Source organism: Tympanuchus pallidicinctus, unplaced genomic scaffold (assembly GCF_026119805.1).
Source record: "Tympanuchus pallidicinctus isolate F22 unplaced genomic scaffold, pur_lepc_1.0 scaffold3, whole genome shotgun sequence".
Taxonomy (NCBI): Eukaryota; Metazoa; Chordata; class Aves; order Galliformes; family Phasianidae; genus Tympanuchus; species Tympanuchus pallidicinctus.
In genome coordinates, this window is record NW_026294747.1 from 65,807,989 (window position 1) to 65,833,210 (window position 25,222).

Sequence of the window (25,222 nt, forward strand, 5' to 3'; positions counted from 1 at the left end):
GTTTTAGCATCATCCATCAGAGGAAGCTTTCTCATTACAGAGGTGACTATTTTTTGTTTGTTTACAGGTCTTTCTTAAGGCCTTCTGGTATTCTCAGTAGTTCTATCTCTTCAGAGCTCATTTGTGGATCTAATACACTGCTTCTTGGTCTCAATTTTAAAAGAAACAAAGGAAATTTAAAATTGCTCAAACTTAGAATTGTAGAATTACGTAATGGTTCGGGTTAGAAGGACCTTGAAGCTCATCCAGTTCCAGCCCCCAGCCACAGGCAAGGACACCTTTTGCCAGGCCAGGAGCCCTTAGGCCTATCCAGCCTTGAGCACCCCCAGGGTTGGGGCACCTGCAGCTCTCTGGGCAGCTATGCCATGATCTAGCCTCATCATGAAGAATTTTTCCTAATATCTAATCTAAATCCATCCCATTTAGGTTAAAATCATTACACCTTGTCCTATCCCTACACTTCCTGAGGAAAGGTTCCTCCCTGTCTTTCATGTTCTCACCTGGGCTTTGCTTTTCTGCTTGCTTGCAGAGTGAAACATTGACTTCTGCTTTGAAATGGATAAGGCAACTGCCTGAGTAGCCTTGTATGCTTCAACTGTGTTCTTATGCTTTAGTAAGAAATTTCCAGAATATATTCCCCTAAAAGTGACCGAGGGTTCCATATCTGCTTTCAAGTTTGGTCCATTTGTACATCTGTGCAATTGTCTTCATGCACACTGCATTTTTCTTTGGATTTCATTTTGTTTTTTCATGGTAGGGCCTCAGAAAAGCAGGACTTACTGTTCTTCATGCAAAAACTGACCAAGCTGAGTGGTGTACTAACGGGTCACCTGGGAAAAGTAGTATATAGTAGAGAACAATAGTAAAAATACCTAAATATGCTTGCTTCAACAACACAACTTTTAGCTGTTTTATTTATTTTTTTATGAGTAGTTCCTTCAAATTCCCTTTCATAATACTTCATCTACTTTCATAAGCCTTCATCTACTGGATCACATTTCTACTAATCTTTCATGCAGTCTTCAATATGCTACATTTTGTAGAGTTTCCGGTATGTTCCTATCTCTCTAGCAATAAATCTGCTACTTTTAATGACATTGGAATACTGATTATCTACACGTTCCCTAAAGCCTTCTCTGTAATTTACAGATCATGAGATGTTGCATTACCATTAGTCTGCTAGGCTGTAGCCCAGGAGAAAGAAAAAACATGTTTCAGACCCTTAAATATTCATTGGAAAAAGAGCTGGAGACCAGGTAACCTCCCTAACTATTTACATCCAGACCTTCAAGGCTGATGAATATTCAAGTGCTTTGTATAAAAGCAAACAATGTCTGTAGCAGGTCCTGAAAGTGGGTCGCCCAACCACTCCAATGCACTCTTGGGTACTGCCCTGGAAGATGGAGTGTGCCCAGGTCCTGCTGGGCAGAAGAGAAGGCTGTGGCCACGTGTGCTGTGCTCTGGGTGAGTGGGCTGCTGGGCAAGGAAGGGAAGACACCTGCTTCGTTTCTTTTGTCTTTCTCAGTGGTTTGAGTTTCCCTTTCATTTGGTTTTGTCAAAACATCTGAGATATGCCACAGGAAACTGTCTGTATCTTGTTTGGTCCTAAAAAGGGATTCTGTTTTTTCATTGTTGTTGTTCATTAACATACATCTTTTCATTTCTTTCAATGTTGAACCGAAAGATGAGTTTTTGACAATGTTCTAGTCTTTATCCTGCATGGATGAATGGCGTACAGGAGAAACCTTTCCAGATGTTATCTTCCACAGAACTATTTTCACTCATACTAAAAAATAGGCTCATCCTGTCGTTCAGAAGCAGAGAAGTTCAGGTAATGATAAAATCAATCAGTAAGATACCAAGTGATCAGCTTCAGCAAATGACAAAACAAATCAGTAAGATGCTGAGCTATCAGCTTTTGGTACCTTTGTAAGTTATCCTAGCCCTGGCATCTGATTCCTGGTTGAGTGGTAAGGTAATGCCATGATGCTCTGATATCCCAAATTGACTCTTCAAGGCTGTTTTCTGTTCAATACCATGATTGAATTTGAGTTTGGCAAGTGTTTGGAGGGAGAAGAGATGGCAAACTGAACTCAGGGCCACAGCTTAGCTTAGGAAGAAAGTTCTGGCTGTATTTCAGGAACCTTTTACTTTTCATTATACGCACATAGAAATTGTATTACAAGTATGTGTATGTATTTCTATGCTTATGTGTGTACAATGACTAATTTTTTATCAGTGGATCTCAGAGGACTGAGCAATGAGTATTGCTTTCCTGAGGCTTCTGCCTGTCTTGCTGTTTCCCAGCCTTAGACCTAGGACTTCTGAGTCCAAAAAGGGTTTCCTTGGCTGCCATTATGTGCATGCAAGCAAAACCCATTTCAGAGAGACAAATGAAAAGTGAGTATCCTGTAATGCATCCCAAGTCCCAGAGTAATGCCTGCTTTGTTGTTTGTTACATTTTAACTGTATTCCCAAGATGGGCTTCATTCTAAAACGTGGAGAAACCAAGCAGTAATTATCATAAAAAGAATTCTTGCTAGTAATGGCCTTCTTTACAAATCAGTCTAATTTAATACCCTGATTATATTTTTCAGAGCCATAGAAAGTATGTACAAACATTCTGAATTATACAGGCATATGCTTTCAGTCTAATGATGATTAAAAATACAACAAACCCTTGCCCTCCAAACACAGCCCTTGTCTTTTTAGCCTTGGGGAAAAATCTTTTAAAAAGATTCCTTGAAGTTTATTGAAGCTATAGCTTTGAAGAGATGTTGAAAATACAATATTTAAATTCCAAGGTCATTGCTAATTCAGTTTTAATTTCTTTATTCAGGCAGACTGACTCTCAATGAGTATTTTTATACCAAATACTCCATAAAGAGGCATTTTCTGTTTAAGCTGTTAATGAAGAAACCACCTTCTGTTTTAGGGGTATCATTTGCAAATGCTGACAGCAAACTGTAGACAGAGATCCTGAATAAGCTGTAATTTTGTGATTGGTCTTGTTTAACAATGTTCTGCCTTTGGGTTTTCATGGAAAAACTGAATGTGATTAATGCTGATTTCCCTCACAATCCGGTACTGTAGTATGACAATATCAGAGAAAAAGTTCAGTTTAAAGTCATTCAATTATAACTGATTTTTAAACTCCGTCTGAATGTATTTGTGTATTTTAAGAGATTCTTTGTAGTCTGGGATGTTAATGATTTATAGTTGCTAAAAACCTGAGCTAGCTTGGAGCCAGGAAACATCATGCACAGGTATTAGGTTTTGTGTGGACATTCCCTTTTTTTTTTCCTGCCCAAGATACTTGTTTCTTTTCTGTCTTGGTATTCTAGTTGACAAATATATATACATGTCTCAATATTGTATATCAAGACCAAACAGTCAATGCTTTGTACCATTTGATGTTTTTTTTTTTTTCCTGTTGGACAATATTAACCAAATTTACAGCATCTCATGGCATCTTGGGGTATGGTAGCTCTTGGAAAGGTAAGATCTGCATCTTCCTTTTATCAGTGGAATGTGGCCTACCCCAGCTTTTGCCATAGCTGGTGAGTAAGTGGAAATAAGAGCTGAGTGTACAGGTTTCAGCATTCTGAAATTCCACTCTGAAAAGCTGAAAGTGCCTGAAAAATAAATAGCATCTAAAATATTTACCACTTCTGAGTTTTCTTCTCAGCAGGTTTACACTTGAAAGCATAACATAGAAAATATAGATGTGGTATTGCTTATTTGGCCTTCAGTGTGAGAAGTGGAGTGGATTTTTTTTCCTTAATGTGTATGTGCACATAATGACCTTGTGATCCTTCTTTCTGCAGGTATACCAAACTTGGCTATGCAGGGAATACAGAACCTCAGTTCATTATTCCATCATGTGAGTAAATTTTTTGTCCCTCCAATTTTTAGGGTTCACCACTGTTACTAAGCACTATGACAAGCAAATGACTTGCTTTCTAGCTCCCAGCTTGGCCTTCACAGTCTCTCATCCATCTGGGAAGCAGCATTATTTGTGTTGGCATCATTGGCTGGAGTGTATTTCAGCAGAACTTGTTTGCAGTTAGCTGGGCCTGGTGCCTATTAGATCACCTCCTGGTTGCCATGACGAATGAAGAGGACTTCAATTCTATTTCCTTTTTACAGTCATTATTTTTTTGCTAGGACTCCTGAGTAGACAGAATGCAACTCAGAATCACAGAATCACCCGGGTTGGAAGGGACCTCAAGGATCATGTAGTTCCAACCCCCCTGCCTAGCAGGGCCACCAAACGTACACATTCAGATCAGGTTGCCCAGGACCCCGTCCAACCTGGCCTTGAACACGGCCAAGGACAGGGCATCCACAACCTCCCTGGGCAGCCCGTTCCAGGGCCTAACCACTCTCCTTGTAAAGAACTTCCCCCTAACATCCAACCTAAATCTTCCCTCCTTCAGCTTGGATCCATTTCCCCTAGTCCTGCTATTGTCAGCCCTTTTGAAGAGTTTACTCCCCTCCTGGGTGTAGGTTCCCTTCAGGTATTGATAGGCTGCAATGAGGTCACCCCGCAGCCTTCTCTTCTCCAGGCTGAACAAGCCCAACTCCCTCAGTCTGTCCTCATAGAGGAGGTGCTCCAGCCCCCTGATCATCTTAGTCGCCCTCCTCTGGACCCTTTCCAAGATCTCTATGTCTTTCTTGTACTGAGGGCTCCACACCTGGACACAGTACTCCAGATGGGGCCTCACAAGAGCCGAGTAGAGAGGGACAATCACCTTCCTCTCCCTGCTGACCACCTCTCTCCTGACAGAGCCCAGGATCCCATTTGCCTTTCGAGCTGCCAGAGTGCACTGCTGGCTCATGTTAAGTCTCTCGTCCATCAGGACCCCCAGGTCCTTCTCTGCCGAGCTGCTCTCAAGGACCACTCCTCCCAGCCTGTACGGGTGCCTGGGGTTCTTCCGGCCCAAATGCAAAACCTCCAGTCTATCTGACACCATGGTTATTACTGCCTGTATAATCTGAGTGAGGCTTCCCACCGAATTAAGTACTGAAGTGCAGGTGGTCTCTACCTTGCTTACATCTGTCTAGGGCTGCAGGCACTTTAATGGTCAGAAAGACTGTTCCTGTTAGGTAATGTTCATCCAAGGTATATATTTACCCAGTAAAATGTTTGTACCCATTTAACATGGTTTTGGTGAGCAGATTTCCTCTTCTTGTTTTTCCACTTTAAAATTGTTTAATTTAAAATGTTATATGTTTTCCAGTATTTTTAATTGTAACCTTAGTAGTTTGTCTCAAATACTATGTATGTGTGCAGATTGTAGCACTGACTACCTGTTTAACTCCATAATGGCTTTTATTATCTCATGATTATCTCCAATTGCAATAAATGCTGCCTTTACTTTTTGGGAACGTCATCAATTCACTCCTTATTAAAGCATCCATTCTGCCGTGACTACTTGTAATAGGAGGTATAAAGATAAGGTAGTAATCATGGTCATTGGGGCCAAAGAGGTGGAGGGGAACATGTTCTTGACCAGGTGCAGTGCTGGTTACAGTCTATAACCATTGTAAGCAATAATTCAAGCCAATAGCGCTTGTAAAAATCTTAACATCTTATGTTAAAGAAGTGGGATAGCAAGTGTTTCCTATGAATTTTTTATAAACCTTGCTTTATAGAACTGAGATAACGTGTGGAGACTGGAATGTGTTTCCAAAAGAGCTGTTTGCTTGTCTGTGATTTGTGGTCTTGATGCTGCTCAGTGCTTTTGTGAATGATGCCTCTCTGCTGTACATTTTCTACTGCATGCTATTGAGAGCCTGATGATGATGTATTTAAAAAACAAACATCCTGCAGATAGATAAGCAGTATTTTACATCATTTCAGACCCTTTTTATTTATAACTTGCCCCAGATTTGTTTTTTTTTTTCTTCTGCTGTCTCCTTGCCTATGGCAGCCATCACCTAGTAAGTTTAGTGAGAATAACAGCCTGATAATGGGAATCATGACTCTTCAAAGATGTCTCTGTACCACTGCAAATTGATTTAGCCCCTCCGTGCTTCCTCTTTCTCACCAACCAGGATAATCACTCCAATACTTACTTCAGAAGTACGTAGTTTTTCTTGTGCCCTTTTCCTTAATTTTGAGTTGAAACTCAGAAAATCACATTGCTTACTGATGGAGTACCTCTTGGTGGAACACTGCTCATGCAAGTTAAATGACTGCTGTAGCACATATCAGAATGCATTTTAAAGATGGGCTCTGAGCTATCTATTACTTTAATGGGAGATTGGTGACTGAAATCCTTCCTGAGAGAGCACCAGAAATGAATTCTGCTCTCTTGCCTTGTCAGTAGGTATAATTTCTGCTTTCTGGCAACTATGATTTCTACATTTCAGTTTTTATTTCTAGGAAAGGCTCCAAATAAATGAATTCCTGTGTATTTAGCTATTTTAATTTGACTTCAATTTGTTTGGATTCTATCTGAAGGTATTGCGATCCGCGAATCAGCCAAAGTAGGTGACCAGGCTCAGAGGAGGGTGATGAAAGGTGTTGATGATCTGGACTTTTTCATAGGAGATGAAGCCATAGATAAACCTACCTATGCTACAAAGGTAAGAAAATAGTGAATGCTTTTTCTTAAAGCTTCTCAAATTTTCATATTTTTATTGCTATTGTGTATCGTTCTGTGTCTTTTTGATAGCTACTTTTTAACATTTGCATTGTTAAAAAGCAACAAAAATATATATTTTCTACAACTACATGCTTGTGGTTTGTTGATTTTTTTTATTTTTTATTTTTTTTTTTAAACCTTGCTTAAGTGCCTGTTTTACTAGTGCTGCCCTGTGTTGGTGTTTGATGACCTGTAAATATCCACTGAATCAGTGCAGTCGGTCAGTATTCAACATTATTAGCTATTAAAGTAGTCACATAATGCTGAATGTTTAAATTCTTGTTAACAATATATCTTTCTAATGTGGCTCATGAATTGGTGAACATATTGGATACTTCTGTTTCATGGATTGTCACAATTGTTTTGTGAAGAGCTGACTTCAGCGTGGCTTCTGTGTGAATCATATTTTCCATACCCTAGTAAGGGACTTATTGTACTTACAAGATGTTAACAGCATCTGAATTATGTGGAAAAAATCATATTTTATACATCCTACTGTATTACTTAAATGTCATCTGTGTTCCTAACACTGAACAAAATGTAAACATATCCCTGTGATAATTTATGCTGAAAAATGTATTGCCTGTATGTTCTTTACTTCTTACAGATTGGAAGACATATTGAAGAGAAGTATGATTCTCAACTTTATAAATGATTAAACTGATACAAAAAGAGATTGAAATATGGAGCTGCAAGAAAATAATAGCAAGATTTAAGAACAAAGAATGCTCTCTGGCTTGCAGTCCTGCAACCCAGAATTGCAATTGGAAATACATGGAATTATGAGATAACTGGAAATAGTAATTCTAAATTAAAGTGAGAATAGAGGATTTGATGGTGTGACAATGAGATGAGAGGTTTCAATTCTTGCAGAAGATGTAAGGATTTGGGTGCTTTCACTGTTTCTATTTTTGGGTGTGTTTATTCTCTTATAATATCAAAGGTTGACATTTCTTGTTTCAGTGGCCTATAAGACATGGTATTGTTGAAGACTGGGACCTCATGGAGAGATTCATGGAGCAGGTCATTTTTAAATACCTACGAGCTGAACCTGAGGATCACTATTTTTTAATGGTGAGTTATTGAGACTGAGAAAAACACTTTCTGAGATGAAAACTGCACGTTATTTGGAGAGTATTTATGTAAGAGCAAAAGTACATAATATTCTAAGTTCAAGCTTCCAACATACAAATTCCAAGCTCTGTTAGAGGATTTTTCTCTCCGTATTTCTTCATCAAGTGGAGAAAAATAAATCTGTGAAACTGCATTGCAACCAAATTCTGTTCATTTTGTGATGCAGGCTGCTGACGGGTTGGATTTTGTTTTTGCGAAGCTTCAATTGCTTTGTTTAAACTGAATTCTGTGTGAAATTCTTGGCTGATTTTGCAGTAGGGGATATTCTTGCTTAGTAGAGCACCATATGTTAGTGGTAAAGGACAAACGTATGAAAAATTTTCTTGAAGATCAAATTAGGTAACTAGTTCTTAGCAAGCAGTTTGCAATAGACTATTTTTATATCCTTTATTCATGTGTCCTTATGTCTGGTTTATCTCCAGATTTTTCATGCAAGGGGCTTTTGGTTAGTTCTACTCTGAACGTGACTTAAAATCACACAATTGTCTAAGTTGGAAAAGATCTTTGGGATCTCTAAGTAATCAGCCTGACTTGCCATGTTCCTTAGTGCCATGTCCACACAACTCCAGGGAGGAGGACTCCACAACTTCCTTAGGCATCTTATGTTGGAGATGTTACACAAAAACACCACTCACTCACTGTTATCTTTCAAGACCTGACTGGAACTGATTGCAGGCCACCTATACCCGTTCCACATCCCCAGCATTTTGTAGTACCAGACAAATATCACAGTGCACTGAGCACAGAAGACTTCTGAATGCTGACTCCTGCCATGTTCTCTAATAGTTCTGCATTCTGTTATGTGCACCAAAAGCCTAAAAAGTCAGCACTGCACTGGCAGACTTCTATATGTCTTCAAAACCCAGTGCCATTTTGAGTCTAACTGAATGGATGGTGCCAGTAGCTTGAAACTTGTTCATTTCTAAATGCTAAGTGATCTGCACAAATTGAGTAAGAGTGTGTGTAAAAGCAATGGTATGAATGTGATTGATGGTGCTATACACTCATGTGTAAGAAGAGGCCTTTGCTTACTTGGAATCCTTCAAAATATTTCTGGTTGTTTTCACTAAAATTCAGTCCTTTTCCAGGTAGGACTGTGTGGGACATGAAGAATTTTCAGAGGTTGTCTGCTCCTAGTATATCTTACTAAGCTTTTCACCTTCGTGTTTAAGCATTGAGCATTGTGGTTTTTTCCTATGACTAGTCCTTCTGAAATCAGCTGGGCCACTCTAACACATTACTCTCATTCTTTCTGAACGCTTGGGTGTTGAAATGATGTCTTTCCTTGTAGTGGCAATGATACAGTATGATAGAAAACATCTTTTGTTGTAACATAATTGTTCCTTTGCTTTGAGAATTTAATTCAAATCGAACATGTTGCAGAAGATAACCTTCTTGCCACTCTCCCCAGATTGTGTGAATTCTTTATTTTTAGAATTGGAGCTTGTGTGAGATTTAGGAACTCATTAAGAACTCCAGAAGTTTGATTATTACTCTATTGAGCAAATCACTGCATTAACTGTTAGGACTCTGAGGAATTGTTTTTGTTTTTGTTTTTTCCAGACAGAACCTCCCCTGAACACACCTGAAAACAGAGAGTATCTTGCAGAAATCATGTTTGAGTCATTTAACATACCAGGACTTTACATTGCTGTTCAGGTGATCACAGTGATTATATACTTCTAAAGTACAGTGCAGCTGCAGTGTATATTATCTTCCATATGCCTATGTCTAAAATGCTTGAAATGATTGCTTTCTAAGATTGTAAGTCAGCATATTCTGCCTAAATACAAACTGTTTCTCATACAGGCAGTGTTGGCCTTAGCTGCCTCTTGGACATCACGGCAGGTCGGAGAACGTACTTTGACTGGAATTGTCATTGATAGTGGTGATGGAGTGACCCATGTAATTCCTGTGGTATGTAGGAGGGTGCATTTCTAAAATACTGGTTGTTTAGACAAGTACAGATTCTGTTCTCTATATATTAAAATAAAAACTGTCAAAGTAAGCAGTGCAAACAAAGTAAAAAATTTTATAGTAAAAAATTTTATAGTTACTTGGTTGTTTGGGATTTCCTCCCTTACAGCAGCTTTGCAAAATATGTATTTACTTATGTGACTTTATTTATGAGATTAATTTTAGCTGTCCAGACTATTGCAAAGCTGTGGTGAGGAACCACTAGGGCATCTTTTAAAGACTGCTTCAGTGTAAATCCTTGTCTTGCATTATTGTGATGCTTCAGCTCTGTTCAATATTAATGTATATCACTGTTAAATCTCCTGCATGCTTACATTACTTCTTGTCATACATACAAACTTTTTTAATATCTTGTATTTTATTTATGCTACGTAGCTGTTGTCTCTGTTTTAGTAGTTAGTGAACTCTGTGGAAGCAACTGCAGGCTGGTACAAAGGGATGTTCATATACATGGCTGATTTCAAATGGCTTACTTCTTGAAGGATGTTAAAAATATACAGTTATTCATGCATACTAACATATATTTTATTGATGACAGTGTACTTCTGAAGCATATAGTATGCTTGAATGATCAGTTATTTTAGGAATGAACATCTGACTCCCTATAATTTCTTGCATTTTGGTATTAATCTGGCTGTATCAGTATTGTCTTCTAATGGTAGAAAAAGAACCATATTTTTTACATACATTTACTGTATGAAGCTCTGAAGCATGTAAAAAGCAAGAAAAGAAATAATGTTGGTTCAGCAATACGACTGCTTTCAATCAATGCATCCTGGAAAAAAATGCTACAAAGATTTCTATTTTTCATTGCACTTATTGTTAGATATGTCTTCATTTGATTGTTTTGTTGTTTGTTTTTTACTTGAGCTTTTTAATAATTTTATACTTTTTCCTGTTCATTTTTCATTTTGAAACAGGACGTGGGCAGTCTTTTCATATTGTATTTGTTTTCCAGATTATGCCTAAAAAATGAAAGGTTACATCTGATCAGACTTTGTCTGTCTTCTAATGTACAAGATTTTTTTTTTTGTCTGCTGCTTATGTTTTTCAATTAGATCAGCAGTATCTGTTTGTAAGTTGTAATCAAGCTCTTTTAAAAATAATATCCACTTTGCAGGGGGCTGCTTGCACATCTTAACACTTCACCGTTTCAATATTTTACCTTCAATTAAAAACGAAAGCAAGCTGTTGTATAAAAGAAAGATAACTTTGCTGTTGATTCTTGATGTTTTGCACAGTATGACTGCCTAAAGATCATCTTCTTGTTTTCCCTCCTCCTCCCACATAGGCAGAAGGCTACGTAATTGGAAGTTGCATCAAACATATTCCTATTGCAGGTAGGGATATTACTTACTTTATTCAACAACTCCTGAGGGAGAGGGAAGTGGGAATTCCTCCTGAACAATCTCTGGAGACAGCAAAAGCCATAAAGGTACACCCTTCTTTGTCTCCTAATACCTAAATACTTTGAGCAAATGTTCTTTTTTTGCTTTAGCAAGTTGCTTGTGTTCACTTAAAAATGCAAGTAATTACACGAGCTTCTGCTGGCATTTCCAATCAAGTGCAGTGTAAGGAGAAAGAGGAAGAAAATCGTCACACCAGACTCCTTGGTAGAGTGGAATATGCTTTGCAGATTGAATTAGCATGTAGGGCTCAAGATTTGTTTAAGATTTGTTTTTTGATTTGATGAATATGTAATGTCTGTAGGTTGATTTTCGTGGATCTGATCTTGCAAAGAGAGCTCGCTATTGAACTTTTCTGTAATCTACATGAGTCAGTGTGGAATTTTATTGAAGAGTTAAGCATGTGCATTGTCTTGAATGGTTGAGGCTTCAGTAGTTATTGGGCTGTCCAAGAGATATTTGTACCCAAATCTGTAAGAATTCATACATGATTTTATTTTTCTCATTGGAACATACTTTAAGTCAATAATAAAATAATTATTTTGGCATTTTTTTATGCTTGATATTTCTTAACAGGAGAAATATTGTTATATTTGCCCTGACATAGTGAAAGAATTTGCTAAGTATGATGGGGATCCACGAAAATGGATCAAACAGTATACTGGCATCAATGCAATCAACAAAACCAAATTTGTTATAGACGTTGGTTATGAGAGGTTCCTTGGACCTGAGATTTTCTTTCATCCTGAGGTAAGAGTTAAATGCTAACAGTATTAAAGTTACAGAAGCTTTACTGTATAAGTAGAGGGGGAGGGAATTACTGTTGTTCTTGATGCGAGTGCGCCATCAAGTGGAAGTAAGCTCTCAGTAGGTCTCCTAACTGCAAGCCTTGTACAGTCTCGGGTAGCTCAAGCACAGAGCAACATGAGTGCACTGGGTAATTTTTTTCTTATATCTCTTGCTATGTTTATAACGTCTCATTTTCTTTCTTTAAAGGCAAGCTAAAGTTCAGAAGAACAAGTTAGAACCTTCAGATTTTATATAGTACTTGTTCTCTTTCTGTAAGCACTGGTATAAATCAGCACGCTTTAATAATCGTGTTTTTAGTTATGTTACCAATGTGTTTGGGCTATGCTCTGCATGAAATTACTCAATAGGTACTGTTTGAAATCTTGACTTTTGTTGTTGCTTTCTATTGATGCCATTTTATGGATGCTACTTTTTTTCCCTGAGGGAAGTCTGTTGAAATCTGTGTTGGTAACAAGTAACAGTTTTGGGAGACATTTACAGTGCCTGGTCTGTCTGATTTTTTTTTTTTTTTTTTTGGTAGTTCAATTTGAGTGAACTTCAGGATGTTGTAATATCCTGGGAGAAGATTGAAACATTAAAATTTGATTCTGCATAGCAGAGTATGTCCTCTCTGTTATTTTATGCTCCATTCAGCTTATTTCAGGCAACTGAGTCTGTAATAAAGTATGAAAACTTAATCAAGGTCTATATTGACACTAAAGTTTCATTCTGTCTACCCTCTTCCTATTGGAAGATTGTTTGAAAATTTCATTCCTTTGCCTTTAGTCTAAATTCCAACCTTAATCTGTTTGTTATCAATTTCTAGGTGTCTAATCTTACATCACCATTAAACCTCCAGGCTAAGTAGCTTCTCCTCCCCACTGTATACTCACATGATCTTACAGAGGAGCATTGAATCCCATGTCAGACATGGTTTTAATTTTTTCCTTTTCCCTAGGCCCTATAAAGGCTGTGAGGAATAGGATAAAGTACAGTCTTCCTTTTTTTTATTACTTAATGAAGAATTAATGTCTTGGCTCTGCATTGAAAACACTACCTTTCTAGACAAGAGAAACACAGTAGATGATAGGTACCACTTCCAAGAAGAATTTCTCTCTGGACTTCATTAACTCCTAACTTTAACAGGTTTTGAGTTAGCTAGGTAAAGCTGTCTTTGGTAAAACCATCTTACGATCTTAATGTGTTTTCAGTTTATCTCTGTCTGACAGAATGTACTCTAAAATCATGTCACGTGCAGTAGTGGGCTTCTAGTGCATAAATTTTGAACAGTGGACTTATGACCAAGGAGGAGAAGCTGAGTTTGCCTGTAGAAAAGAGCGTTTCTTATTTCCCTTGTACAAAAGTGGGCTTGTTATAGGGTAAAATACTTGGTCAGCAGGAGTGATACTGACTTTTATTTCCCTTTTTTTTTTTCTTCTTTTTTTCTTTTAAAACTACTGTTACAAATTGTCTCTAAAGTCTCACTTCTGCCTTTTCCTTTTTTGGAAGGAAACACACCATGTCTGTTCTGTTTCATTCTAGTTTGCTAATCCTGATTTTATGGAATCCATTTCGGATGTAGTTGATGAAGTTATACAGAACTGTCCCATCGATGTCCGGCGTCCGTTATATAAGGTATGGCCTTTGTGTTCTAAGATTAACTGAATTCATTTGGAAGGTAACTGTAACATTATGATGCATTTGTGTATGGTACACGTAGCTATGATTTCCCCTACTGTGAGGAATGTGAACTTTTGAATAGAAATGAAGTTTAAGATAAAACAAGGTTCAGTTTTTCTGAGTGAGGAATACTTGATCTTTTAATTTTAAGCAAAAGATGGTGATTAGCAGTGGCTTGGCATGCAGGTAAGTATTGTTCCCAAGAAACTATTTATATTTGATATTTGTAATATAAATTCTTATGGTGGGATTTTTTGGATTTTGCCCATTTTTAAGGGTTGCCTCATGGTCTCTTCCCCATGTGGATTTTTTTTTTTCCTGTAGTCTCAGTGTGTTTACTGCAGTTTTAGCCAGGTGTTGAACCTCATGTTTAAGTACATGAAAAATGAATCCTTTAGAAGACAATAATTAAGGCTGTTTAAACTTGTTTAGAGCATATAGTCCAGAGAGTTTTTTCAGTCAGTGGTTCATTAAGAACTGAAAAAGAAGGTATTGACAGGCATAGCCTATGGCAAGCTCTCTTTCTGCATTGGCAGCACATTCTATGCTTCCTAGTTGTTTCTGTTTGTGTAGCAGCAGCAGTGCCCTATTTTTTTATTTTTTCATTTTTGATTAACAGCATAAGAAGTAACATGAAGAAATAGACTTGTTCATGTCAAAGGCTATGGTTTTGTTCTGTTAGAATCTTGAGAATCTCCTCTACAAGAGTTGGCATTTTCTCAGGAACAATTATGTTGTAACTAAATATATCCTAGAACAGTTTGTGTCTATTAACATTTTGTAGCATATTTTAGTTATTTAGATAACATATTCTGTAATATAGAATGAAACATAGTAACCTAGAGCAAATCTGCAGTGCAGGTTAAAAGGGGAGGTTCTACTACTTAACAAATTTCTATACAGAGTGACTTTTGTAGTAGATGGCTACAATGGCTTCAAGCTTAGGATTGCTGAAAAAGGTTTTGGCAACTTCTAATGTCTGGCTTTCCTTTGTCCTTTTTCTTTCTGCAAGACTGAAGTTTTCATAGAGGCAAATATCTTCTGTTCTTGCTACTGTGCTAGAGTGCTAGGCTTGCATTGGGTAGATGTTAGGTGTTTCACAGAATCACAGAATGGCCAGGGTTGGAAGGGACCTCAAGGATCATGAATCTCCAACCCCCTGCCACATGCAGGGCTGCCAAACTCCACATTCAATACCACACCAGGCTGCCCAGGGCCCCATCCAACCTGGCCTTGAACACCTCCAGGGACGGGGCATCCACAGCCTCTCTGGGCAGCTGTTCCAGCACCTCACCACTCTCTCTGTAAAGAATTTCCCCCTGACATCCAACCTAAATCTTCCCTCCTTCAACTTAAAACCATTTCCCCTAGTCCTGCTGTTGTCAGCCCTTTTGAAGAGTTGATTCCCCTCCTGTTTGTAGGCTCCCTTTAGGTACTGAAAGGCTGCCATGAGGTCACCCCGCAGCCTTCTTTTCTCCATGCTGAACAAGCCCAGCTCCCTCAGCCTGTCCTCATAGGGGAGGTGCTCCAGTCCCCTGATCATCTTCATGCCTTTCCTCTGGACCCTCTCCAACAGCTCCCTGTCTTTCTTGTACTGGGGGCTCCAGACTTGGACACAGTACTGCAGATGGGACCTCACAAGAGCAGAGTAGAGGGGGACAATCACCTTCGTGTCCCTGCTGCCCACTTCTCTTTTCATAGAGCCCAATGTTTCACCAATGTTCCTCCAGAATATATCCTAAGATACCCTGTTGCAGGTTATATGTGTTTTGTAGCCTTTGAAGAATTGTTCTGTAACCCATCTTCTGATGTTCTATAGTGTTTATTTTTGTAGTTTTATTCCTGGTATTCCTGTTTCCTGATCTTATCAGCAGTTCTCTTATGAGGCCAGTTGTGTTGCCTTATGTTGAGGTTTGGAGCATCAGGACTTTCACAAGTCTGTTGCTGTTCAGCCAGTTGTAGCTGTTCAATTCCACATGCGAGCATTCTTCTACAAATTGCACAAGATAAACTCATAAATTCTTTTTAATTATATAAAGTTTAGCAACAATGTACTCTGTTTTTAATTCTGATAATGATTACACCTTGATGTGATCACTTGGAAACATTGATTTATATTCTCTGTCTTCCCTGACTGTATCTAATGGGGTTGAGAGTTCCAGATTGCTTGGAGTGAGATTCTTTCTGATAAAATAAGGAAGGAGCACTAAGCTGTTGAGTTTGAAACCAGAGACTTGCAATGGAATTTGAAGAAATAGGATAAGCTATAGGAGAAACTATTTATTTTTTAAATAAACCAGAAACAAGAGAAAGTAGAATTAAATTAAACTGAGTGCTTAGGTGATGGAGGAGTAATTTTTTGAGCTTACCGTAGGACTGAAGTAGTCTGGTATCCTGGTTTTGTTGCTTATTCCTGTATGCTGAATTCCACTGGAAAATGAAACATTCTGCATGCAGCAGGTAATGTGATCCTGCTTCCTTAGGGCTTGGTGAGGCTGTTAAAGTGCATCACATTACCTTTGGTGTTCTTTGGGCAGAAAGGTATAGTCTGTTTATCCAGCTCTGTTTTTTCAGAGAGTTATAACAGAAACATGGAACAGTTTGAGTTGAAAGAGACCTGAAAGATCACCTAATTCCAACCCTTTGTTGGGACACCTCACACCAAACCCAGTTGCCCAGGAACCCATCCAACTTGGCCTCAAGCACCACGAAGGATGGGGCATCTGCAGCTGCTCTGAGCAGCCTGTGCCAGTGCTTCACCACTCTAGTACTAAATAATTTATTTCTATTATCTAATATAAGTCTTACCAACTTCTAATTTAAAGCTACCAGCTTTTGGCTGCACTCCTTGATAAAATCCCTCCCCAGCTTTCCTGTAGCCCCCTTTAGGCACTGCAGTGATGTCTCCCCAGAGCCTTCTCAAAGGAGCAGAACAGAGGGGGAGAGTCTCCTCCCTTGTTCTGCTGGCTGCACTTCTTTTGACACAGCCCAGGATACAGTTGGGTTCTTGGGTTCGTTGCTGGCTAATGTCCAGCTCTCCATCCAATACCTCCATGTCTTTGTTTACAGAGGTATTCTCTGTTGCATTCTTTAGCTCCAGTTTTCCCTAAAATATTGTTCCTCTTTCCTTATTTTCATCACAGTTATGTGAATACATGACATATCACAGGAATGCAGTGAGCAGTAGCATGATGTGGAAGTAGAAGGTGATCTTTCCCACTGCTTTTAGGTTACTCTGAGCATATTACTAAACACTGTTATTAATGCACATCTAGCTTGAAATCATGAAAGATCTGCTCTGTGGTATATTTGCAAGGAATGATAATGTTGCATGGTGTTTCAGTACTGTTATTTAAAAACCTCTCTAAGTTGGAAACACTCTGTATGACCTTGAAACTTGTCCCAACTTTGTGTCAGTTAGGGTGTATCTTATGACACTTTACCTCAGTGTCAAAAAAAGAATAGCCAGACATATCAGTTGGTTAGTGGATACAGTTGTAATAACTTTTAGAAGTGAATGAAGGACTTTTCAAAGTCCTGAAAACTGCTTGATATTCTAGTAAGTTATAATGTTCTTTATGTTTTTGTATCGGGTTCAGAAATTGTCATTCTTATTTCTTGCTGTTTCATCTTCCTTTTTCCTCATCCTGAGTTTCTCCCCAGATACTTCCAGAGTTCTGACAGTAACAGTTGATGAGAACAGTATCAACAGTTCTGAAACCTGTGCCTTCTGCCAGTGGGATATGACCAACAAGCTTACACTTGCATATCTCTATGATTGATTTCTTTCAACTCATTTCCATTTTCTGCAGTGTTTTTGGCACAAATATGTGGTTTAAGGTAAAAGTGATGTCTGACAGAGCATTCAGCTGGTTTCAGAAATCTTTCTGAAAGATTCTAATCAACCAAGTTTAAATATTCAGGGTGGATTGAGTTCTCACATCCTTGTCCTCTTTAATTTTGTTTTAAGCTAGTTTTTCCAGCTGGTCATATCACGAGTTGGGGACTGTGGTGTATTGGTGAATGTGGACGTCTGTTGTAGATGGATTATTTTGGCTTTCAGTGAATTTTAAGGATACTGCTTCTTTTCCATTGAGAAGATGACTTTTAGCTGGATGTGCAGCTAATGTGAGCAGTAGAGAATTTGAAAGTACTGCTGCAGTTGCTGTTTGCAGTAGGCTTATTGTACTTTGTTCTCTTAGAAAGTCAAACTGTTGGGTACCCAGCTTTCAATGAACCATCACTGAATCCCGGGGAGGTTTGAAATGCAAAAGACTAAAGCTATAGCAAATGTCTCCCTAATGTCACTTCTAACTTAAAATACTTTTAAATAGTGTGAAAGCAGCCTCACATACACCGTGTGGTGTGTAGATGGCGCTGTTAGACTGCTGTGCAGCTGTGAGCTGCAGGCAGAAACACCATCCAGTGGGTTCTGGCTCATTTGCCCTATCAACTCTTGCCTTACCTCTTTCACTGAAATTGTAGGTGTCCTCGAGCAGAAGCTAGCAAGGATTCAACTGACTTTTGCTTAAGCGTGCTTCAGCAAAATGGCAAAGCTTGCTATTAATTGCTAAGTGCAGAGTAGGCAGGCTTTGCAGGTGAGTTAAGGCTGGAGAGCTTGCCAGGCCGTTAGTTCTGCATCCTGTTGGCACTGATGTAAGTCATGGGGAAAGCAAAGGCATTCTTGCGACTTAAAATTGAAGCCCCAAGTGATTAACATTGTTAGTGTAGCACAGGAGTGCTGAGAGGAAACCTCCTTCCTTCTTATCCACTGCTAATTAGGTTTGTAACATTAGTGTGCTAGCTAGTTTAACAGTGGCTGACTTATGGTTTCTTTTTTGCCTGAGTGCAGAAGTGTTTCGGTGAAACAACGAGGACCATACTCAAATAGTAAAATAGACACCAAGTATCATAAATTTAAAGAAACACAAATTGTTTCTTCATGACTAAAATAAAATTTTATTCCAGAAATAGTTTTTTGCAATACATTTCTTATTTGTGGGGGTAATATTTGTTGTTTGAGATGAATATTTCTTACACTTTCCATACAGTCTTGGTAAGTGTTTTAACTAAATTAGCAAAAGTGTGCAGCTTTTAGATAAGCTTTACTTAGATAAAGATTTCTGTCATTGTAACTGGGTTGGTTTTGTTTTGTATCTTTGTAGCATTGTACTACACAGATATAGGATCAGAGGTGGCATGGAATGAAATTCAATATCCTAGAGCTCATAATGGAAGTGAAGGGAATGGATGGGAAGTAAGAAGTTTCCTGCCAGCCCTCTAAGGCGCATGGCACTGACCCCCAGATTCCTCCCAGAACTGGGTTGCTTTGTTATTTACTACCTGTGGTTATCTTATTCAAGAGCATGGAAGATCTTCAACCCTCTCTTGTAAGAAAATATATTCTTTCAAGCCAACGTAATTTTCAGCCAGGTAGCTATAAAAGCAAAAACTGGAGCTGGAGCTGCTTTCCTTCAGGAGGTGTGATCAGTGTCAGCTGTGAAACCTGTGCTCTGCCTAGAACTGTTAAACCAGCTGAAGTGTGTTTAAGCACATAGGTCAGAAGAAGTCTCATTTAAAGGAAGCAGCTGGCAACAGATACTTCAATCCTAACTCTCTTGATCTCTTTTTCTGAGAGGCCAGAGAAATCCCAGGCAGGCTGGCATCCCAACCACCACCAGTAAGCTTTCTCCACAGACATGTGTAGCCTTTCTTGCTGTTAATGTTTCTCATTCCAGTTGTTACTGGAGTTACCATGTAACACTCAGTGATTTTAGAGAAGATATTGGCTGTTTGTTCGTTTTAATCCCAACAGTTTTTTGCCACCTTCACTGCTGTGTTTCTGAAGAGTGTTCAGAGGGTGAGGAATGTGTGTGGATTCTGCTTCTGTTGTGAGGCCTGTCTTCTGCCTTCCTTACAGAAGATCAACCTGCTGAGTGATGGTGACTTGTTGAAGCCCATATGTTGTCAGCAGTCCTTTACAAAAGATTTAGCACAGATTTGGCACAGTGCTGCCAAGAGCTACAGGGAGCAGGGGAACTGTAACTGTGTAGAATCATGTTATGATGGCAGTTGGTGATACTTGTATCCCACATGCTGTTTAACCTGACTTTTCCAGGTGTGATGAGATGATGCATCTTTTCAAAGAGTATACCCTAATGTTTCTATTCTTTCTGATGTTATTTTAGCATGTAGAATTACTCAAACAATCAGAATCTCAGGGAGGTGTGACATTCTCGCTTGTATCCCTGGAATGATAAGAGGTTCTCCTAGTGTTACCACTAACTGCAGTTGCATAAGGTGGTCTAAGATGTATTCCTTATAAATATTCTCAAGAGTATTCTGAAATCTCTTAGTGATATCACTGTCCACTTTGTGATGTATACTTAAAGTTTAATTTGTTTTGAATGGAATTATTGCTTTCGCTCTCTTTGCCAACTTCGTTATCTCCGGGTAATATTTCCCGATGACAATTTTTTAATTGCTATTTCATCACTCAAGTTAGTCGTTGTCTTTTTTTCCCTTTTTTCTTCCCCGTTAGCAGTTTCCTCTTACAGATTGTGTAACCACTTTGAGTCAGGGTAAGATATGTTCTTGAAAGCAGAGGGAGCTCTTGTATATGAAGGGGGCAAGTTAATTTTAGGACCAGCTGTGGTTTCTGGATCCTACTTTAGGTATATGGTTACTTATCTCATTATTTTTCATAAATAAGCAAACAGCTTTCTTCTCTGTTAGCAAGGAAAATTTTGTTTGCAGCTTGTACTGTGGTGCTTAAACCCCAAAAAGTTACTTCTGCAGCCTGAAAGCATGAATACTTTTGCACTTCAGATCTGTATGCAGGTTTTGTGGCTGTGAGCAGTGGTTCAGGGATTCTTTCTTTATGTGCACAATCTGCAGTGTCAAAAGCTATTATGAACGGATAACCATTTGCCCAGTGTAAAACTCTTGATCTCAGTAAAGTTCTTTGCCAATGTGACTCAAGTATACACGTGGTTTTAGTAAGCACTAATTGGTGTTTTGGTTTGCAGTGCCACATGCAGGCACTGCGGGGCACACATAGAGTTCATTTCTTTTTGATTATGAAGTCCATTCTTGTTGTTATTGTTGTTATTTTCCAGTGTCCCTGTTTTGAAATCAATCCCAGGTCCCCTGCCCCGTTGAAATGACTTCTGCATTGTTCTGGAGCCCTGAGATATTATCAGGAGCGTTAAGGATGTGATGTTTTAGAACCTGTGTTTAGAATCAAAGCACAAATCCAGGGAACAAGGCTTTTAGTTCTGTTGGAGAACTAGCACTGGACAAGCAGGTAGAGAAAAGTGGAAGGTGCTGTACTTTTCTCAGGACTATTGTCCTTTTTTGATACATCTTTGAATCATTGGATTTGCTGGTGACTGTGTTTAGGAGTCTATCTCTTTTTAAAAGTGAGTTCTAGATAACTTTCCAGCCTGTGGAATGGTACTAACAGCAACATGACCTGGCTAGAGCCAAGAAGTTTTAGCACTGATAATTAAGTAAGTCATCAACATCTCTGAGACTTTTGGACAGTGTCATCTTTCTGCTCCAGTGCATGTATAGATACTTGCTCATTATTTTGATGTAATCCTTCTCTTTTGTGGTAGTATATTCTACACAAAGCTACTATTTAAGGAAAAAGGGTGAACATAAGGAGCTGTGGATGTGCTGTGGAAACTGAGCTCCATTAAGGTGCCTTGTGTAGCTTGTCCTAACACAATTTGGGAAACTTGCTTTGAAGATGGATTTAGAGAGTGTATTTTTACTTTCTCCACAGAATGTGGTGCTCTCGGGAGGATCCACAATGTTCAGGGACTTTGGACGGCGACTGCAAAGGGATTTGAAAAGAGTCGTGGATGCGAGATTGAGGCTTAGTGAGGAGCTCAGTGGTGGTCGGATAAAAGTAAGTAAGAATTTCAAGTAGGGTTGATTATGAGAATAGTAGAAAAAATGAAGGTCAGAGCTTTCACCTCACGAGTGAAAACACAGTGCTGTAGAATGAATAGAGTGTGTGAATGTGTGTATTATCAGATCTCTTGGTAGCTTGGCAGCATATGATGTATCTTTACAGGAACTTTGAAGTTACTGTGAGCAATGTGTATGGACTTTTCTGATATCTCTTACTGGGAGAGAAGTGATCTCAGCAGTAGACAGAAAGAATTTTGCTGTGTCCTTCAGCCTACTGGTCAGGAATTATTATATGGTTCGATCTCCTAGGAAATACAATGCTCTGAGTAATTATGAGACAGTGATATGAATGGAGGGGTGAAGACTTCTAGACATTTTGAGTTTAGAAGGAAATGTAAACTAATGATGAACTGTTTTTCTTAGCCCAAGCCAGTTGAAGTTCAAGTGATAACACATCATATGCAGCGTTATGCGGTTTGGTTCGGTGGTTCCATGCTGGCTTCAACAGTAAGTGTTCATGAAAACTATTCTGAATCTTTCTTTTCACATTGTCTGCTGGCTATGTTTGTTCTGAGTACTGCTTTCAAACTTGTTGTGACATCCTGAACTTTGTCACATTCTGCAATCCTATCACAACGTTAGTCTCAGCAAAATTTGTACAGAGCAAGTGGAAGCTTTACTTGAGTGAAGATATCATGATGTGACATAAATGAAACTTATATGATAGCTGTAGCATAGAGCCTTTATTCTTGAAGTTAGCACTTGGGATTAGTCAGGATTTCAGGAGTATAGGATCTAAACAAACGTTCTTTGACGTGAGAGAGAATCAAATGGAGGAAAGCAGGAACAATTCTTGTTTTCAAAGTGAGATTTCTTATGTTGTTTTTGTTTTTTTTAATCTATTGTCCATACAGGCTTTCACTGATTGTTTTCTCCTCTTAAAAAATTTTAGTTTTATTTAAAAAGAAAGCATTATTTTATTTGTCTGCTTTTCGGCTTTATGTATTTATATGGTTTTGAGAGGATTTGTTTTATGTTTTCATAGCCGGAGTTCTTCCAAGTATGTCACACAAAAAAAGACTATGAAGAATATGGCCCTAGCATTTGTCGTCATAATCCTGTGTTTGGAGTCATGTCATAATGCTTATCAAATGGAAACAAGGTCTGTGATTTCTTACTCGTGAAGAAGCTCATGTCAGGCAGAGGAAGGCAGCAGGTACTGTAAATACTGAAAGAAGATGTGGCTATCTCTTGGAAGCATTTGGATCACCGCCGTGTGCTACAGCACAGCTTACAGCCCCAAGTCATTTCAGTGAAAGCCATTTCTCTGCAGACTGCTTTAAAGTCTATCCTTCTTTCTTCCTAAATGTGAGGTAATTGGCAGTAGGTAATTCTCTGTTTAGGAGGTTGTGCAAATACTACTGAAACTGAATCTAGAAGAATGAAGCAGGGTTTTACTGCTTGTGGAAAGATTTAAACCTTTCCACTTTCGCCCTAATTCTGCAATCAAATCTTTAGCAATGGAGCACTAAATACCACATTGCCTTCAGGGGGTTGAAATGGTGGCAGGTACCTGCCCAAACAGATTAGATTGCAGGATTGGGACTGTACTTTGTAAATGTAAGTTTTTTTCATATCATTTTGTATTTTATGATATCAGTGGGGTGAATTGATGACGAATTCTAAGCACGAACAGCTATCAATGTCATGGAGTGATGTTACGCATTTCCAGGTGTGAGGCATGTATTGGAGTTGTGCTGGTATGTTTTGTTTTTGGGGAAAAAAATAAAAGCCATGTATGCTAGCAATTTATTCTTGTTTAAATGACACAAATTAAGTGATTTACAGTACTGTATGAAGTTTATTATAGCCACTGTTACTTTGTTTTGAATTTTCTGAAACTGTTTTATAGAAGATGTTTTGTTTTGATGTTGCTGAGTGGTGGGTGACACACGGGCCTTGCACCAGTGAAATAAAAGCTGTTAACATCTTTATGAAAGTCTGTGGTAGTTTTGATTTGCATACTCCTTTCTGTTATCTCCCAAGGTTACCTTTCCATTCGTAGATCACCGTATGTAGCATCATAGTAAAACTCAAATTGAAAAGGATCTCTGGGAATCTCTGGTTCAGACTCTTGCTCTGTACGAGGGTCACCCTAAAGTTAGGTCTAGTTGTTCAGGGTCAGTGAAGTTTCACTCAGTAATCTCTAAATGGAGAATCCTCAGCATCTCTGGGCAACATTTTCTGGGACTTAATGGTCCCAGAACTGCATGGGTACATGTTCTTGTGTGCCCATGATTTCAGTCATTGATAGGGTAGGATATCCTTTTTCTCTTCATGCTGATATTTATTTGTTCTGTGGCAACAGAGGTTTTCCATGTTAGCTCTAGAAACAGTTTACGTAGCTCAGTAAGGATTTTGCAATACACGTAAATTTGTTTTTAACCAGCATTAGACCAACCAATGCATTTGATGTTAAAGGGGGACTCTGTGACTCTAACCTGTTTCTGAATGTGTTAGAACTTGAAATTCAGCTCAGAATAGACACGTTGAAGCTTACTTTGCTCAAGCCTTCCACTAAGAACAAAATAGGAAATCCAACATAATGTGCAGTGTTTCAGCTTGTTCCAGCATAACCTCACCTTGTCTGTGTTAAAGTATTTTTATTGAGTCCTGCTGCAATATATTATGAGGTACAGACTTTAAAAATGTTCAGGTTTGTTGAGAATAAATCACTGGGAAAGCATTTTAAACCTTGACAAGTATTCCTATGCAGCCCTGAACTGAATGAGTTGGGTTTGTTGGTTTGTTTTTTTTTTTTTTTTAGTTCTTCCACCTTCATGTCATTTTTAAGCAGCAGCTTGAGAAACAGGGAAACGTGGGTATAAGCCAGAAGAGTTCTGACATGTTATCTTATCAGAAACGGAGAGGCTGTTAATGCAGGGAGAAGAGATGATCCTGAGAATAGTATGCTTCGAAAATACCCTTCAAAATGAAATAAAAATCCATTAGGACTGAGCACTCAGCTAGTCTCAAAATGATGTTGGATTGTGAAGACTGCAAAATAGAAGTTTGTCACTGCATTGCCAGCTTTTTAGGTTTCTGGTGTATGCAGCAAAATCCAGAACAATGAGTGTGATGTGGCAGGAGTCAGGCTTTAGAGGAAGCCTTGTGCATTCAGACTTATGCATGCACTGAGCACTGTGACACGTGGTGCTACAAAATAAGGCATGCTGGGAATATGGAATGGTTACCAATTGCCAGTTTTAGTGAGGCATAGAGTTTCCTTAGAGTTAGCTGTAATTTTGTTGAACAACTCCAATGGAAGATGTGAGTATCCCTTTTTTTTTCTTCTTTTTCATGGGGAAAGAAGTTTCGAAGAGCAAGTTTTGGTGTGAATGAAGAAAACCAAAGGCTCACACCACTAATAGTAAGAATACTAATATAGGATGTTTGAGCGTTCTGAAGCTGAGTTACCCTCCTCTTCAACTTTTTGGAAGGCTGATCTACCTATCATGTGAAGGACCACATGACATTAAAACCACCGCTAGGCAGAAAAAGAAGTCTGGATGAGATGTCAGAGGAAAAACTGAAAATGAGTTCTTAGATCCTTTTTACTGACTTGTTGGCAGATCAGCTTGCTTTTTCAGTTAACTCTCTGGA

At 38.7% G+C, this 25,222-nt stretch overlaps 1 protein-coding gene across 3 annotated transcripts in view; it reads left to right on the plus strand.

Moving 5' to 3' along the window:
* Window positions 1-23,558, plus strand: part of ACTR3B (actin related protein 3B) — a 46,111-nt gene extending 22,553 nt beyond the window's left edge. For 2 of the 3 annotated variants that reach the window (XM_052692608.1, XM_052692606.1), the window contains exons 2-12: window positions 3,828-3,883; window positions 6,470-6,594; window positions 7,617-7,727; window positions 9,351-9,446; window positions 9,597-9,704; window positions 11,056-11,199; window positions 11,747-11,920; window positions 13,502-13,594; window positions 21,429-21,554; window positions 21,983-22,066; window positions 22,605-23,558. In XM_052692608.1, the coding sequence (XP_052548568.1) occupies window positions 6,523-6,594; window positions 7,617-7,727; window positions 9,351-9,446; window positions 9,597-9,704; window positions 11,056-11,199; window positions 11,747-11,920; window positions 13,502-13,594; window positions 21,429-21,554; window positions 21,983-22,066; window positions 22,605-22,700 (1,104 nt within the window). In that variant the 5' untranslated portion in view covers window positions 3,828-3,883; window positions 6,470-6,522 and the 3' untranslated portion in view covers window positions 22,701-23,558. Of the gene's footprint in view, window positions 1-3,827; window positions 3,884-6,469; window positions 6,595-7,616; window positions 7,728-9,350; window positions 9,447-9,596; window positions 9,705-11,055; window positions 11,200-11,746; window positions 11,921-13,501; window positions 13,595-21,428; window positions 21,555-21,982; window positions 22,067-22,604 lie in introns of those variants that run through there. The other variant, XM_052692607.1, reaches the window with a different exon arrangement.
* The last annotated feature ends 1,664 nt before the right edge of the window (window positions 23,559-25,222 follow it).